Source organism: Trichechus manatus, unplaced genomic scaffold (assembly GCF_000243295.1).
Source record: "Trichechus manatus latirostris isolate Lorelei unplaced genomic scaffold, TriManLat1.0 scaffold00086, whole genome shotgun sequence".
Lineage (NCBI taxonomy): Eukaryota > Metazoa > Chordata > Mammalia > Sirenia > Trichechidae > Trichechus > Trichechus manatus.
The window spans coordinates 5,039,457-5,051,965 of NW_004444022.1; the positions used below are offsets into that span (position 1 = coordinate 5,039,457).

At 40.4% G+C, this 12,509-nt stretch overlaps 1 protein-coding gene across 1 annotated transcript in view; it reads left to right on the forward strand.

Moving 5' to 3' along the window:
- Positions 1–12,509, forward strand: part of ARHGEF9 (Cdc42 guanine nucleotide exchange factor 9) — a 120,390-nt gene that overhangs the window by 34,806 nt on the left and 73,075 nt on the right. The window contains exon 4 of the mRNA XM_023736095.1: positions 9,484–9,663. Within this exon, the coding sequence (XP_023591863.1) occupies positions 9,484–9,663 (180 nt within the window). The remainder of the gene's footprint in view (positions 1–9,483; positions 9,664–12,509) is intronic.

Sequence of the window (12,509 nt, forward strand, 5' to 3'; positions counted from 1 at the left end):
ATGTGTAGTCCCCTAGACTAGAAGTGTCTGCATCACCTGGGAACTTGTTAGAAATATAAATACTTGGGCACTACTCTAGACCTACTGAATCTGTATCTATATTTTAACAAAGTTTCCATGTAACTTACAATACATAATAAAGTTTGAGGAGCACTGTTCTGAAATGAAAATGATAGTTGTCTTATAATGTCATAGGGTTTGTAATAGAAGTAGTCTGTTCTCCACACGGCAGACGAGAGATGTTGTTAAGACCTGAGTTAGGTCATGTCACTCCTCTGCTTAAAACCCTTCAGTGGCTTACCATTTCCTCCTGAGGAAGAGCAAGAGTTCTTATTATTACTTCAACGGCCCTGTGTTATCACCCACTCTTTATCTCTGACTTCACTTCTGCTTCTTTCTCCCTTGCTCTCACTACTGCAGCCACACTGGCCTCTTGCTTTTCCTTAAACATGCCAGACATGCTTCCCTCTCAGAGCTATTCTCTCTACCTTAAGCCCTCTTCTTCCAGATGTCTAAATGGTTCCCTTTCTTACCTACTTCAAGTATTTAGTAAAATATCACCTAGCCTTGATACTTTCTCTGACCATCCTATTTAAAATTGTAACTTTTCACTCCCACTCTACGTTTCCTGCTTTATTTATTTCCATTACCCTCATTGCTATCTGACATATTATATATTTTACTTATTTTGTTTATTATCTATCTCCCTTGCTAGAATGTAAATTCCATGAGGGGCAGGGTTTTTCGTCTTTTGGTTTACTGATATATCCCCAACACCTAGCATAGTACCTGGCACATAATAGGTGCTCAATAAATATTGTTGAAAGTTGGAATTAAATATGATTGCTCACATGCGCGTAGTACTTTGATTGGCAAAATACATTCACATTTTATCCCATTTGATCTTCAGACAGGGCAAGGTTGTTATTGTTATTTCAGTTTTTTAGATCAATAGACTAAATCTCTAAGAGGCAAAATTACTTGCCCAGAGTTCCCAGGCATTGGCCCAGTGGGAGTCCTTTAGTCTTGGAAGGATCTTCTGTACCCAACTCCCAAGTATTTTGATCTCTTCCTACAGGACACAGGCTCAGGAAAGCAAGAGAAGGATTCATCTTTCCAGAAAGGAGAGTACTGTGACCTGCTTGAAGATTTGCCCAATCCAGCCAACTCTAGCAAAGCTCTTTTTTTTTTCCTATTGTACTTTAGATGAAGGTTTACAGAACAAACTAGCTTCTCATTAAACAGTTAGTACATTTATTGTTTTATGACATTGGTTAAAAACCCCATGACATGTCAGCACTCTCCCTTCTTGACCTTGGGTTTCCTGTTTGTCCTGCCTTCTAGTCCTTGCCCCTGAGCTGGTGTGCCTCTTTAGTCTTGTTTTGCCTTATGGGCCTGTCTAATCTTTGGCTAAAAGGTGAACCTCCGGAGTGACTTCATTACTGAGCTAAAAGGGTGTCCAGGGGCCGTACTCTTGGAGTTTCTCCAGCCTCTGTCAGGCCAGTAAGTCTGGTCTTTTTATGAGTTAGAATTTTTTTCTATACTTTTCTCCAGCTCTGTCCAGGACCCTCTGTTGTGATGCCTGTCAGAGCAGTCAGTGGTAGTAGCTGAGCACCATCTAGTTGTACTGAACTAAGTCTGGTGGAGGCCGTGGTAGTTGTGGTCTATTAGTCATTTGGACTAATCTTTCCCCTGTGTCTTTAGTTTTCTTCATTTTCCCTTGCTCCTGAAGGGGTGAAACCAATAGAGTATCTTAGATGGCTGCTCATATGCCTGTAAGACCGCAGACTCTCCTCACCAAAGTAAAATGTAGAACAATTTCTTTATAAACTATGTTATGCCAGTTGAGACTAGCAATGCTCTTGTTGATGATCTGTTGGGTCCTTATTTTTCAACCATTCTTGGCGCTGAAGTTAAAGGTTTAAATTGGAATATCTGTTTCTCCAACCCTTCCATGTCAGATGTCAAAGGAAAGTTTAGTAGAGCAAAAGAAGGGTGGAGAAGGCTGTGTCTAGTTGGGCCAGAAGACACTATTCTAGCCCAGGGTTGTATCACCTCTAAACTAAAAGTTGTGAGGAGCAGTGTGGCTTGTCAGAAAGAACACTGCACTCAGAATTGGGAGTCCCGGGTTCAGGTCCTACCTTGGTCACTGACTGTTGAGTCTTTTCCATTCTGACATTCGTTCCCTATCTCTAAAATGAGCAGGTTTGAAGAGCTGCTCTATAAGTGCTGTCTGGTTCTTTCTCTGGTTCTATAAGATCTAGATATGACATCATGAAAGAAAGCTATGGTAGTGGGGCAGATTACTTCTGCATTTTCTCCCTCTTCCTCCTTGCTACCCATGGACTCACATTCTTACTCAGGCACTAATGTGTTAACATGGCAAAATCTGCTGTTTCTGTAGATTATGTGAGAGCTCTAAACACTTCTCCCTCTTGAATTTGTTAAAGGGGGAATGAGGGACACTATATTAAATATGGAGCCCTGGTGGTGCAGTGGTTAAGAGCTAAGTTGATAACCAAAAGGTTGGAAGTTGGCATCCACCAGCCGCTCCTTAGAAACCCTATGGGGAAGTTCTACTCTGTCCTATAGGGTCGCTATGAGTCGGAACTGACTCGATGGCAATTGGTATTAAGTATAGAAAAAAAAAAAAGACACCATCTATTAAAACTTTTTTTTTCCCATTCCTGGAAGCAGAACATGTTTTATAGGATTATGTCACAATACCCTCATTTTACAAATGAGGAACTAGGCAATAAAGTGATTTTATCAAAGATATTCAGTGAGGTTAGTAATAGAAAAAATCTTTTTTTTATGAGTTATCTGCAGAAGATCACATTCTTTCTAAACCCAGACAGTGGTATAAAAGAGCCTCAGCTTATTTCTAGGTCACCTTGACCAGTAATTCATGATATTACTTCTTGTAACCTTTGGACTCACATTGCAACCAAGGAAACTGAGGCACAGGGCAAGCAAAGCTAAATATGCATTATAAAACTGTCTTGTCTGCCTGTCTTCAGAAAGATAACATCAGTCATCCCATACTTGTGAAATAAAGTCTGTCCTCAAATGCCCCGTAGAAGCTGGCCTAGCTTGTCACAGAAATTTGTGTCAGTGTCTCATACCTCTCACCATCAAGAAATTATTTCTTAGGTCTACTCAAGTTTATCATGCTGTAGCTTTAAGTCATTTCCATTTAGTATGTTTAAGTTTTCAAACTTATTAACTATTTGGGTCTCCCTTCTGTGAATTGCCTATCCTGGTACTTACCAGCTGTTATCACATTTTGACACACATAGAAAATGATAGTACATTGTAGAAAATGGTGATATTTGTATAGCGCACTAGGGTAAAAGGATGAGGCAGCTTGTCCGCCTGAAGTGACCAGCCCCAGAGTTTCTGGCTGTCTTAGACCCTACCTGTCCATACTAGCCAGAACACTCCAGGCCCTGTTCCAACGTTTGCCTGTTTTCCCATAGTTTCTTATATTTTTCTTGCTTATTTACAGAAGTTTCTCGTATATTCCAGCTCTTAACCCCTTGTCAGTTTTCTATGTTGCAAATGTCTTTTTCCTGTTATTCTTCTCTTGTTTTCCTTTTTATTGGTTTTATTTCATTTGAATAAAAGCTTCCCTGGCCCAAAAAGGGAAAAAAGAAAAGAAAACCACCAATTTAAACATTCTGTTTCTAATTTACCTTTTGTCATCATTAGCATAGGAAGAGCTAGTCATTTTTCGTTTATTGAGTAATATTTATTGAGCAGCAATTATATGCCAGGCACTGAATTAAACTCTGGAATACAGCTGTGAACAAGACAACCATATTCATCAACACCTAACTTCTTAAAATCATCTTCAAGATGATTATCAGGTGTCCTGTCAAGCCTCAGGCTTCCAGGCAAAAAAAAAAAAGTATGGAATCCCTAGGAAGTCAGAGCTCAAAGGGGCCTTGGAAATCTTTTCTGTTGTCTTTATTTTAGAGATGAGGATACTAAGGTCCAGACTTGTGAGGGCCCTTCCTTTAAAGGGTTTCTCAAACTCTAGGTGATCCAGAGGCTCCTTGGTCCATCCTACTTCCCAGTGGTTTTTGGGATCTTTCCTGGAGGTCTTGGGTATGGTTTGTATCCCCTATCAGGACACTACTTCTAGGTCAGTGCATTACCCATCTTAAACTCTTGTAGATTTAAGAACAGAGTAAAATGGATAGGCATCCTTCTTTGTCTATTAGCATGGCAATGTCAGGGCTGATTCATGCTGATTGCTACTGATTTGATAACTCCCACAGTACTTTTAACTTCTCTGGCCTGCCTTCTCACCCATGCCCACCTACTCCTAGAAGGCAGAGGTGAGGCTCTGGTGAGTCAGCTCACACCTGATGTCATATTTATTCTCTCTTCCCATTCAGATAGGTCAGAAGGTGTTTGAAGCATGCCTGACAGTAAGAGCCACAGGACTCCTTCTGCCCACTCTGCTATGTGACAGACCTTCAGAAGCTCCCTGAGCCTTCTCTTCTCCAGGGCAAACAGCCATGACTCCTTTACCCATTCCACATGGTACTGCCTTTCAACTCCTCCCGACCCTACTCATTTCACTCTGTGCCCTTTTCTTGGTGTTCCCCTGAAAACAGAGGGCCTCAGAATTGAATGCTGCTCTCCTGCAGAGGTATAACTACTTTCCTATCACCTCCCTCATTCTAGCCCTCAATCCATTTCTTAGTTTTCCCCAACTTAAAATGACATTAGGTTTTATGGTAGTCGCATTCCACTGCCAGCTCATCTTAAACTTACATATCTTCAAAAATGAGTGAATAAGAAGAGACAAGTATTGATTTACCCCTAAGCCAAGCTACTGTTAATCTATTCTGTGGAATTGATAGTCTTCAGGGCAGCCACGAAAAGGGGTTGAAAAATAAAAGCAAGATCTAGGGAACCAGTCATCTCTCCTGACCATTTTTCCCCTAGAAGCCTCAGCAGTTGTATGGTGTACGGGCTGATGAGTACTATGACTGCTCCCATATTCTTATGTTTCATCCCTTATTTCCTTGATAAGGGAATTTTCTGTTACTTGTAATCACTTCAGTAAGTCATGTATCTTAAACACTAGGGCTGGAGAAGATCTCAAAGATATTGAATTCCCCCCTTTCCTTGATTATATTGCACTCAAGGCAGCCTTCTTTTATCTGTCTTTCTTTTTCTTGGCACTCTGGCAAAGACTTTTTCCCATTTTTAATCATAAAATCAATTAAAAAAAGCATTAAAGGAAGTTTAAAAATAGGACAAAATCAACCAGAATCCACCAAGTACAACACAACTGTCTGCACTTTTGCATAATCCCTTCAAATCTGTCTGTACGTATGTATATATACGTACACCTACTCCTCACTTATCCACTATCTTGTTATCCGACATTGTGCATTTATGACAATAGTAAAAAATCTACTAAACTATTTGTACATTAACAACTTATGTCTGGCAGTAACAAACACCAAGGTGCAAGGTGAGAGTAATGCTCACTGTGGTAGTTAAGGTTGTGTGTCAACTTGGCTAGGGCATGATTCTCAGTGGTTGGGCAGTTATGTAATGATGTGATTTGGTAGTTTTGTAATGATGTAATTTGGCAGTTGTATAATGATGTAGTCATCCTCCATTTTGTGATTTGATATGGTCATCCTCCATTTTCATATAATACCGATTTTTGCAAAATGACCTGGTCTTTGGAACCTAACTATGTCAATAAGTGAGGAGTGGATGTATTTACAGAGTTGTACTCAGGATGATATGCCATTTTGTATTCTGCTTTTAACATATCATAAACACTTTTCCATATTTCTACGCAGTCTTCCTAATCATAATTTTTAATGACTATATAATATTCCATCAAGCTAAATGTACCAGAATATATTAAATCTAACAACAACTTTAGGGAAAGAATAACTTTTAATTAGCAAAACACTCTAGGATCCCACCATCCTATAGGCAGTTACATTCTTCCTAATATATAGCTTTATGTTCTCTTGTTACAACATATATGACCTAATAGAAAATTATTTACTTGACATGAACAATGCATGGAGTATTTGGGGAATGCAGTGATATCTCCATCTGTTTCTCTTTTCCAGAACTTCTTTCTTCTTTTTCATGATAATGTTGAGTTCTAGCATCCTTGCTACACTTTGGTGATTTGATGGTAATTGGTTCCGTCCCTGAGAACTTTCAAATGAGAGCAGTGAATATGACTAATGTTTCCTGAACTGGCTTCCCAGGGGCTGAATGAGCTGTCCAAGGTGTCCTCTTCTGTCTCCAAATGTGGTCATTCACCAGTACATACAGCTTATCCAGAAGTGACATGTTGATGTGACGTTCTTACTGATTTTTTTCCAGCAGTGCTTCAGGCACACCTTAGGGAATAAAAATGGAAGCAGGGCTGAAGAAGCTTCTGTTCCTCTGTTTAATGCTGAGATGGAAAAGTTCCTGCCAGATGATATACTTACTGCTCTCTTTGCTCCACTTTAGCTAATACACTTCAAAAGGTGGTAAGGTGAGAAAGAGAGAGGCAGACAGACAAGCCAGGTCCTGAGAGTTACATATTAGACAAGGAGGGGCCTATAGGACTTTAGTGCCTCTCTCCTTATTAGTCAAGGAATGGAAAGCTTTCTGGGGAGGCAAATTTTTGGGAGCTACGTCAGTAAAGGGAATGAAGCCAAAAAGATATTCTGATAATAGAGGGTATCTTTCTTTCTAGTCAAAAGTTGAATGTAAAAGAATACAGGAAACCTTGAGGATGTCAGTCAATGAGAGCAGCAACCATTGGTTGAATAGATGACCACACAGGCTCTATCTATTAATTCGCCAACTGTTGAAGGATACCTACTAATTAACGGCAGATTGGAGGGTGGGAAGAGATAAGGAAAGTGAGATTTTGGTAGATATTGGTGATGGGCATTGAAGCCAGGGATGAGGATCTTTCTGAAGAATGCCCAGATGACCTAAGTGGCAGGTATGCTAGGAGAGACAAAGTGGGAGGAAGGTTAAGGCCAGAAGTGCAGTCACTGCAACACTCCTCATTAGGGCTCAACACTTAAGAAAGGTGTTAAGAAAATCACACTCAGATTTTAGATGAAAGGGTATGACTTAGTGTCCTACTGCTGCTGTAACAAATACCACAGGTGGGTGGCTTTGAAGAACATAAATTTATTTTCTCACGGTTTCCGAGGCTAGAAGTCTGAATTCAGGGCATTGGCTATAGGGGAAGGCTCCCTCTCTGTCAGCTTTGAGAGAGGATCTTTGTCTCTGATTCCTGTAGCCCCAGTGTTCCTTGGTTTCTTGGTGATCTTCACATGGCATCTATCTTCCCCTTGTTGGTGCTTGCTTGTCTCTGTGTCTCTGCTGCTCCATGTAACTCAGAAATGATTAAGTTTAGGACACACCTCACACTGATATTTCATTAATATAACAGGGAAAGCCCTATTTCCAAATAGGAGTACATCCACAGGTATAGGGGTTAGAATTCCAACATATATTTTTTGGGGTACACAATTCAGTCCATAACAGGGAGTGACCATAATTCATTCTCACCAAGAACATTTTCATGTGCTTATGATTTCAAATGAAGGCAGTAGCTATTAGTTAAAAATCCACGCAACTAAGTTCAGAATGGAAGACCCAGTTTAGATTGTGGCTTTTTTTGCCCTGACTTGCAGTGATCCCTGAATCTGGTCATGTCATCTCAGTGTTCTGTCAGACCAAGAAACTGTATTAGTTTTCTATGGTGGCTGTAACAAAATACCTGAAAGTGGGTGGCTTATAAGAATGGAAATTTATTGTCTCACGATTCTGGAGGCTAGGAGTCCAAATTCAGGGTGTCAGCAAGGCCATCCTGTCTCTCAAGTCTTTAGAGGAAGATCCTTTCTTGTCACTCCCAGATTCTGGTAGACCCAGGCATTTCTTGGCTTGCAGTTGCAGCAAAACTCCAACTCTGCTTCTGTGGTCACCTTCCCTCTGTGTCTTTCTGTGTCTTGTCTTCTCTTTCATAAAGGCACCAGTCATAGGATTGGGACCCACCCTACTCCATTATGATCTCGTGTTAATTGATAACATCTTCAAAGACTCCTCCCTTTCATCAAAGACGTTGTTATTAGGTGCTGCTGAGTCAATTCCAACTCAGTGACCCTATGTACAACAGAACAAAACACTGCCCAGTCCTGCGCCATTCTCACAATCGTTGCTAAGTTTAAGCCCATTGTTGGAAGCCACTGTGTCAATCCATCTTGTCGAAGGTCTTCCTCTCTTTCACTGACCCTCTACTTTACCAAGCATGATGTCCTTCTGCAGGGACCGGTCCCTACTGATAACATGTCCAAAGTACGTGAGACAAAGTCTCACCAACCTCGCTTCCAAGGAGCATTCTGGTTGTACTTCTTCCAAGACTTGTTCATTCTTTTGGCAGTCCATGCTATATTCAATATTCTTCACCAACACCAGAAATCAAAGGTATCAATTCTTCTTCAGTCTTCGTTATTCACTGTCCATCTTTGTCATGCATATGAGGCAATTGAAAACATCATGGCTTGGGTCAGGTTCACCTTAGTCCTCAAAGTGACATCTTTGCTTTTAACACTTTCAAGAGGTCTTTTGCGGCAGATTTATCCAGTGTAGTACATCGTTTGATTTCCTGACTGCTGCTTCCATGGGCGTTGATTGTGGATCCAAGTAAAATGAAATCCTTGACAACTTCAGTATTTTCTCCATTTATCATGATGTTGCTTATTGGTCCAGTTGTGAGGATTTTTGTTTTCTTTATGTTGAGGCGTAATCCATACTGAAGGCTATAGTCACCAATGACTAGTCTATTAATTCATCCATTTATTCACAAATATGTCCTGAGCACCTATCCTATTAAAAACACCATGTCTAGGCACTTGTGAGCTTGATGGCTCTGCAAATGATCTCTCTTGGCCAGCTGCCTTAGATAGCTAAGGCATTCACTTTAATAAATGGTTTGGTTTTGTCAGTTCCTGTTCCCTTTTGGGAAATTTTCCTGCCCCAGCCTCTGTTGCCAAATTGTTGTCAATTGTTATTAAGACCTTTTGATTTGGTCCTTTAAAGGAACAGCACTTTAGAGATGTGAACAGATCCAGCTACTAAGACAAGCGAAAATATGTGTGCTCAATCAGCTTCTAGAAAAGGGCCCTATGACTTTTGGGGTCTTTGTTGGAGAGAAAGGTGGGCAAAGCCCTACACTCTAGAATTGAACACCTTTGCTGACTGTATAGCTTTCCTTATTACTCACAGGGTGATCTGAATTACTCACTGGTAGAATGACTTCCTTCTCTAAACTTCAATTTCTTTGTATGGAAAGTGGAAATGATTTTCCCCTGCCTACCTCATGGAACTGAAATGAGGCTCCCAAATGCTTAAGAAGTGGTAAACTCCTCTGGAAGTGGGAGTGGGGGAAATCCTCAGCCTGGGCTTTTCCTTTGTCTACAGGGTTACCTGAAACAGTGTCGAAAGAGGAGAGACATGTTCAGCGATGAGCAATTGAAGGTGATCTTTGGGAACATTGAAGACATCTACAGGTTTCAGATGGGCTTCGTGAGAGACCTGGAGAAACAGTACAACAATGATGACCCCCATCTCAGCGAGATAGGACCCTGTTTCCTGGAGCATGTAAGTGCCTTCCCCATTTGGGAAGGGGTCTAAGGGAGGTTAGGAAGCATTAGAAGGAAGGTCTCAGCTGTCTGGTCCTGCTCAGCTTCTTTGTCCTGCAGTGGGAGATGGTTTACTCTCTGACCTTGACTTTGACCTCCTTGACAAGGTATGAAGACTTGCAAAGGTGTTGAGATTTGTCCTGAGACTCTTTTTGCCATTCACCTCCCTTCTCCTTCCAAACAGTTACCAATAGGATTGGGTTTGGTTATCATAGGACCCAGTGTTTTGCTAGGGACACTGAACATATTTTCTGCATGGAGAATTGAGGAATCTGAGAAATAAGATGGACTGTAGTCAGCAGGAGCCCTGGTGGCACAGTGGTTAAGAGCTTGGCTGTTAACCAAAAGGTTGGCAGTTCCAAATCCACCAGCAGCTCTTGAAACCCTATGGGGAAGTTCTACTCTGTCCTGTAGGATCACTATGAGTTGGAATTGACTGACAACAATGGGTTTGGTTTTGGTTTTGTTTTTGGTATAGTCAACAGGAAAATGGTCCCCTGAAGGTCTTTAAGGGAGAGTACTGGGGTGGTGGAAGTGACAAGTGTAGGAAAAGTGGCCTTGTGACTTAGAGGAATGATTACTTAGAAATAGAAGTGTGAGAATTTGAATACTGCATTTGTAACTGACTTTCTGGGTAACTTAGAGCAAGCCTCTTATCCTCCTTGGGCTTCAATTTGCTCATCTAGAATATGAGAAGGTTTTACTGCATGACCTTTATGGTTCTCTAACATCTTTCAGGTCTCATTCACAGGTGACCTATTTGCTTTGATACCTATTGTCTCCCTTTCTATGAAGTATTTATTTTAAATAGGTAATACATGTACACAATACAAAATTCAAGTGACAAAAGTGTGCAGCTAAAAATAAGCATTCCTGGAAATTCTCCTGCTTTGGTTATGGGAATATGTGTCAGGGGGTCCTTAAGGCCATCTCCAGGTTCGATGATTCACTAGGAGTACTCATAGGATCCAGCATGTAGTTGGCTGTGATTTATTATAGTGAAAGGATACAAAGCAAAAATAATACAATGAAAAAGCACAATGTGCAAAGTCTGGAGGAAAATAGGCACAAGCTTCTAAGAGTCCTCTCCCAGTGGAGTCAAGAAGGATGCACTTAATTCCCCCAGCAACAGCTTGTGACAACACATGTTGACTACTCATTACAGAATCAGTACCTAAGGCTTTTTTGTAGGCACCCTCTGCCTAGCACATACCAAAATTCCAGACTCCCAGAAGGAAAGAAAATGTTTAATAGAAAGCACATTGTTTATACAAATAGTTTAGGCACAGTGGGCCATTATTATGAGGGAATATAGGGAACCCTCTCAAAACCCAAGTTCCCAGATGCCAGCCAAGGGGCAACTTTGCAAGCAGGCCTTTTTAAGGGTAGTAGTCCCAGGCCTGCTATGTTAACTCTTTTCTCCATGGTATGTAAACTGGCTCAGCCTTTCCAGAAAGTAACTGGACAGTGTTTATCAAAATTAAGCGTGTATATGACCTAGCAGTTTCATTCCTGAATATATACTCCAGAGAAATTCTCACAGAGGTCCATGAGGGAGCAGGACCTATTGATTTGCAGGGCAGTTTTGTGTGTGGTGGAGTGTTGTTAGAAGAAACTTAGGTGTTTATCACCAGGGTGATGAATAAGAAATATATAGGGAATGCTTACTATGAGGTATTATGGAGCAAGAAGCAATATACCAGATGTATGTGCCTTATAACAACATGTATAGCTATCACAAACATAGTATTGAGTGGAAAAAGTAGAATATAGAGCAGTGGTTCTCAACTGAGGACTGTTCTGTGTGTACATTGTAGAGTTTTTAATGGCATTCCTGGTTTCTACCCACTAGCTGCCAGTAGCACCTCCTCCTCCCTGTTGTCACAACCAAAAATGTCTCCAGACATTGTTGGATGTCCCCTAGAGGACAAAAAGAATCACTGACCTATTAAAATGATCATATGATTTTACTGTTTAATCTGTTAATGTGGTGAATTTAGATCAAATGATTTTCATGTTAAATGAGTGTTGCATTGCTAGGTAAACCCCACCTAATCATGTTGTGGAGCCCTGGTAGCACAGTGGTTAAGAGCTCAGCTGCAAACCAAAAGTTCGGCAGTTCGAATCCACTAGCCACTCCTTGTAAACCCTATGGGGCAGTTCTACTCTGTCCTATAAGGTCACTATGGGTTGGAATCAACTGGACAGAAATGAGATTTTTTTTTTTGTAATCATGTTATACTATCCTTTTTATGTATTATTTTGTTTTATAAAATTGATTGTATATCCTTTTAATAGTTCTAGGATTTTATTTTTTATCAGCGTTATCTGGTATAATTTACATACAACAAGATTCACCAATTTTAAGTGTATAATTCGGTGAGTTTTAACAAATTATGTAATGTAACCAATGTCATAATTATGATATAGAATATTTCTATCACTCCATAAAACTCCCGCATTTTCCCTCTCCAGTTAGTTCCCACCCCTGCCCCTGGAAAACACTAATCTGCTTTCTGTCACTATAAATTTGTCTTTTCGAGAGTGTCATATACATGGGATCATACAGTGGTAATCTTTTGTGTTTAGCTCTTTTCACTTAACATAATGCCTTTGATATGCATCCATGTTATTGCATATATATCAGTAGTAGCTCTTTCTTATTTATTTTTTTTTTATTGTACTTCAGGTGAAGGCTTAAAGAACAAATAGTTTCTCATGAAACAGAAGTACACATGTTGTTTTATGACATTGGTTAACAACCCCAGAACATACCAACCCTCTAACTTCTCAACCTTTTTTTTT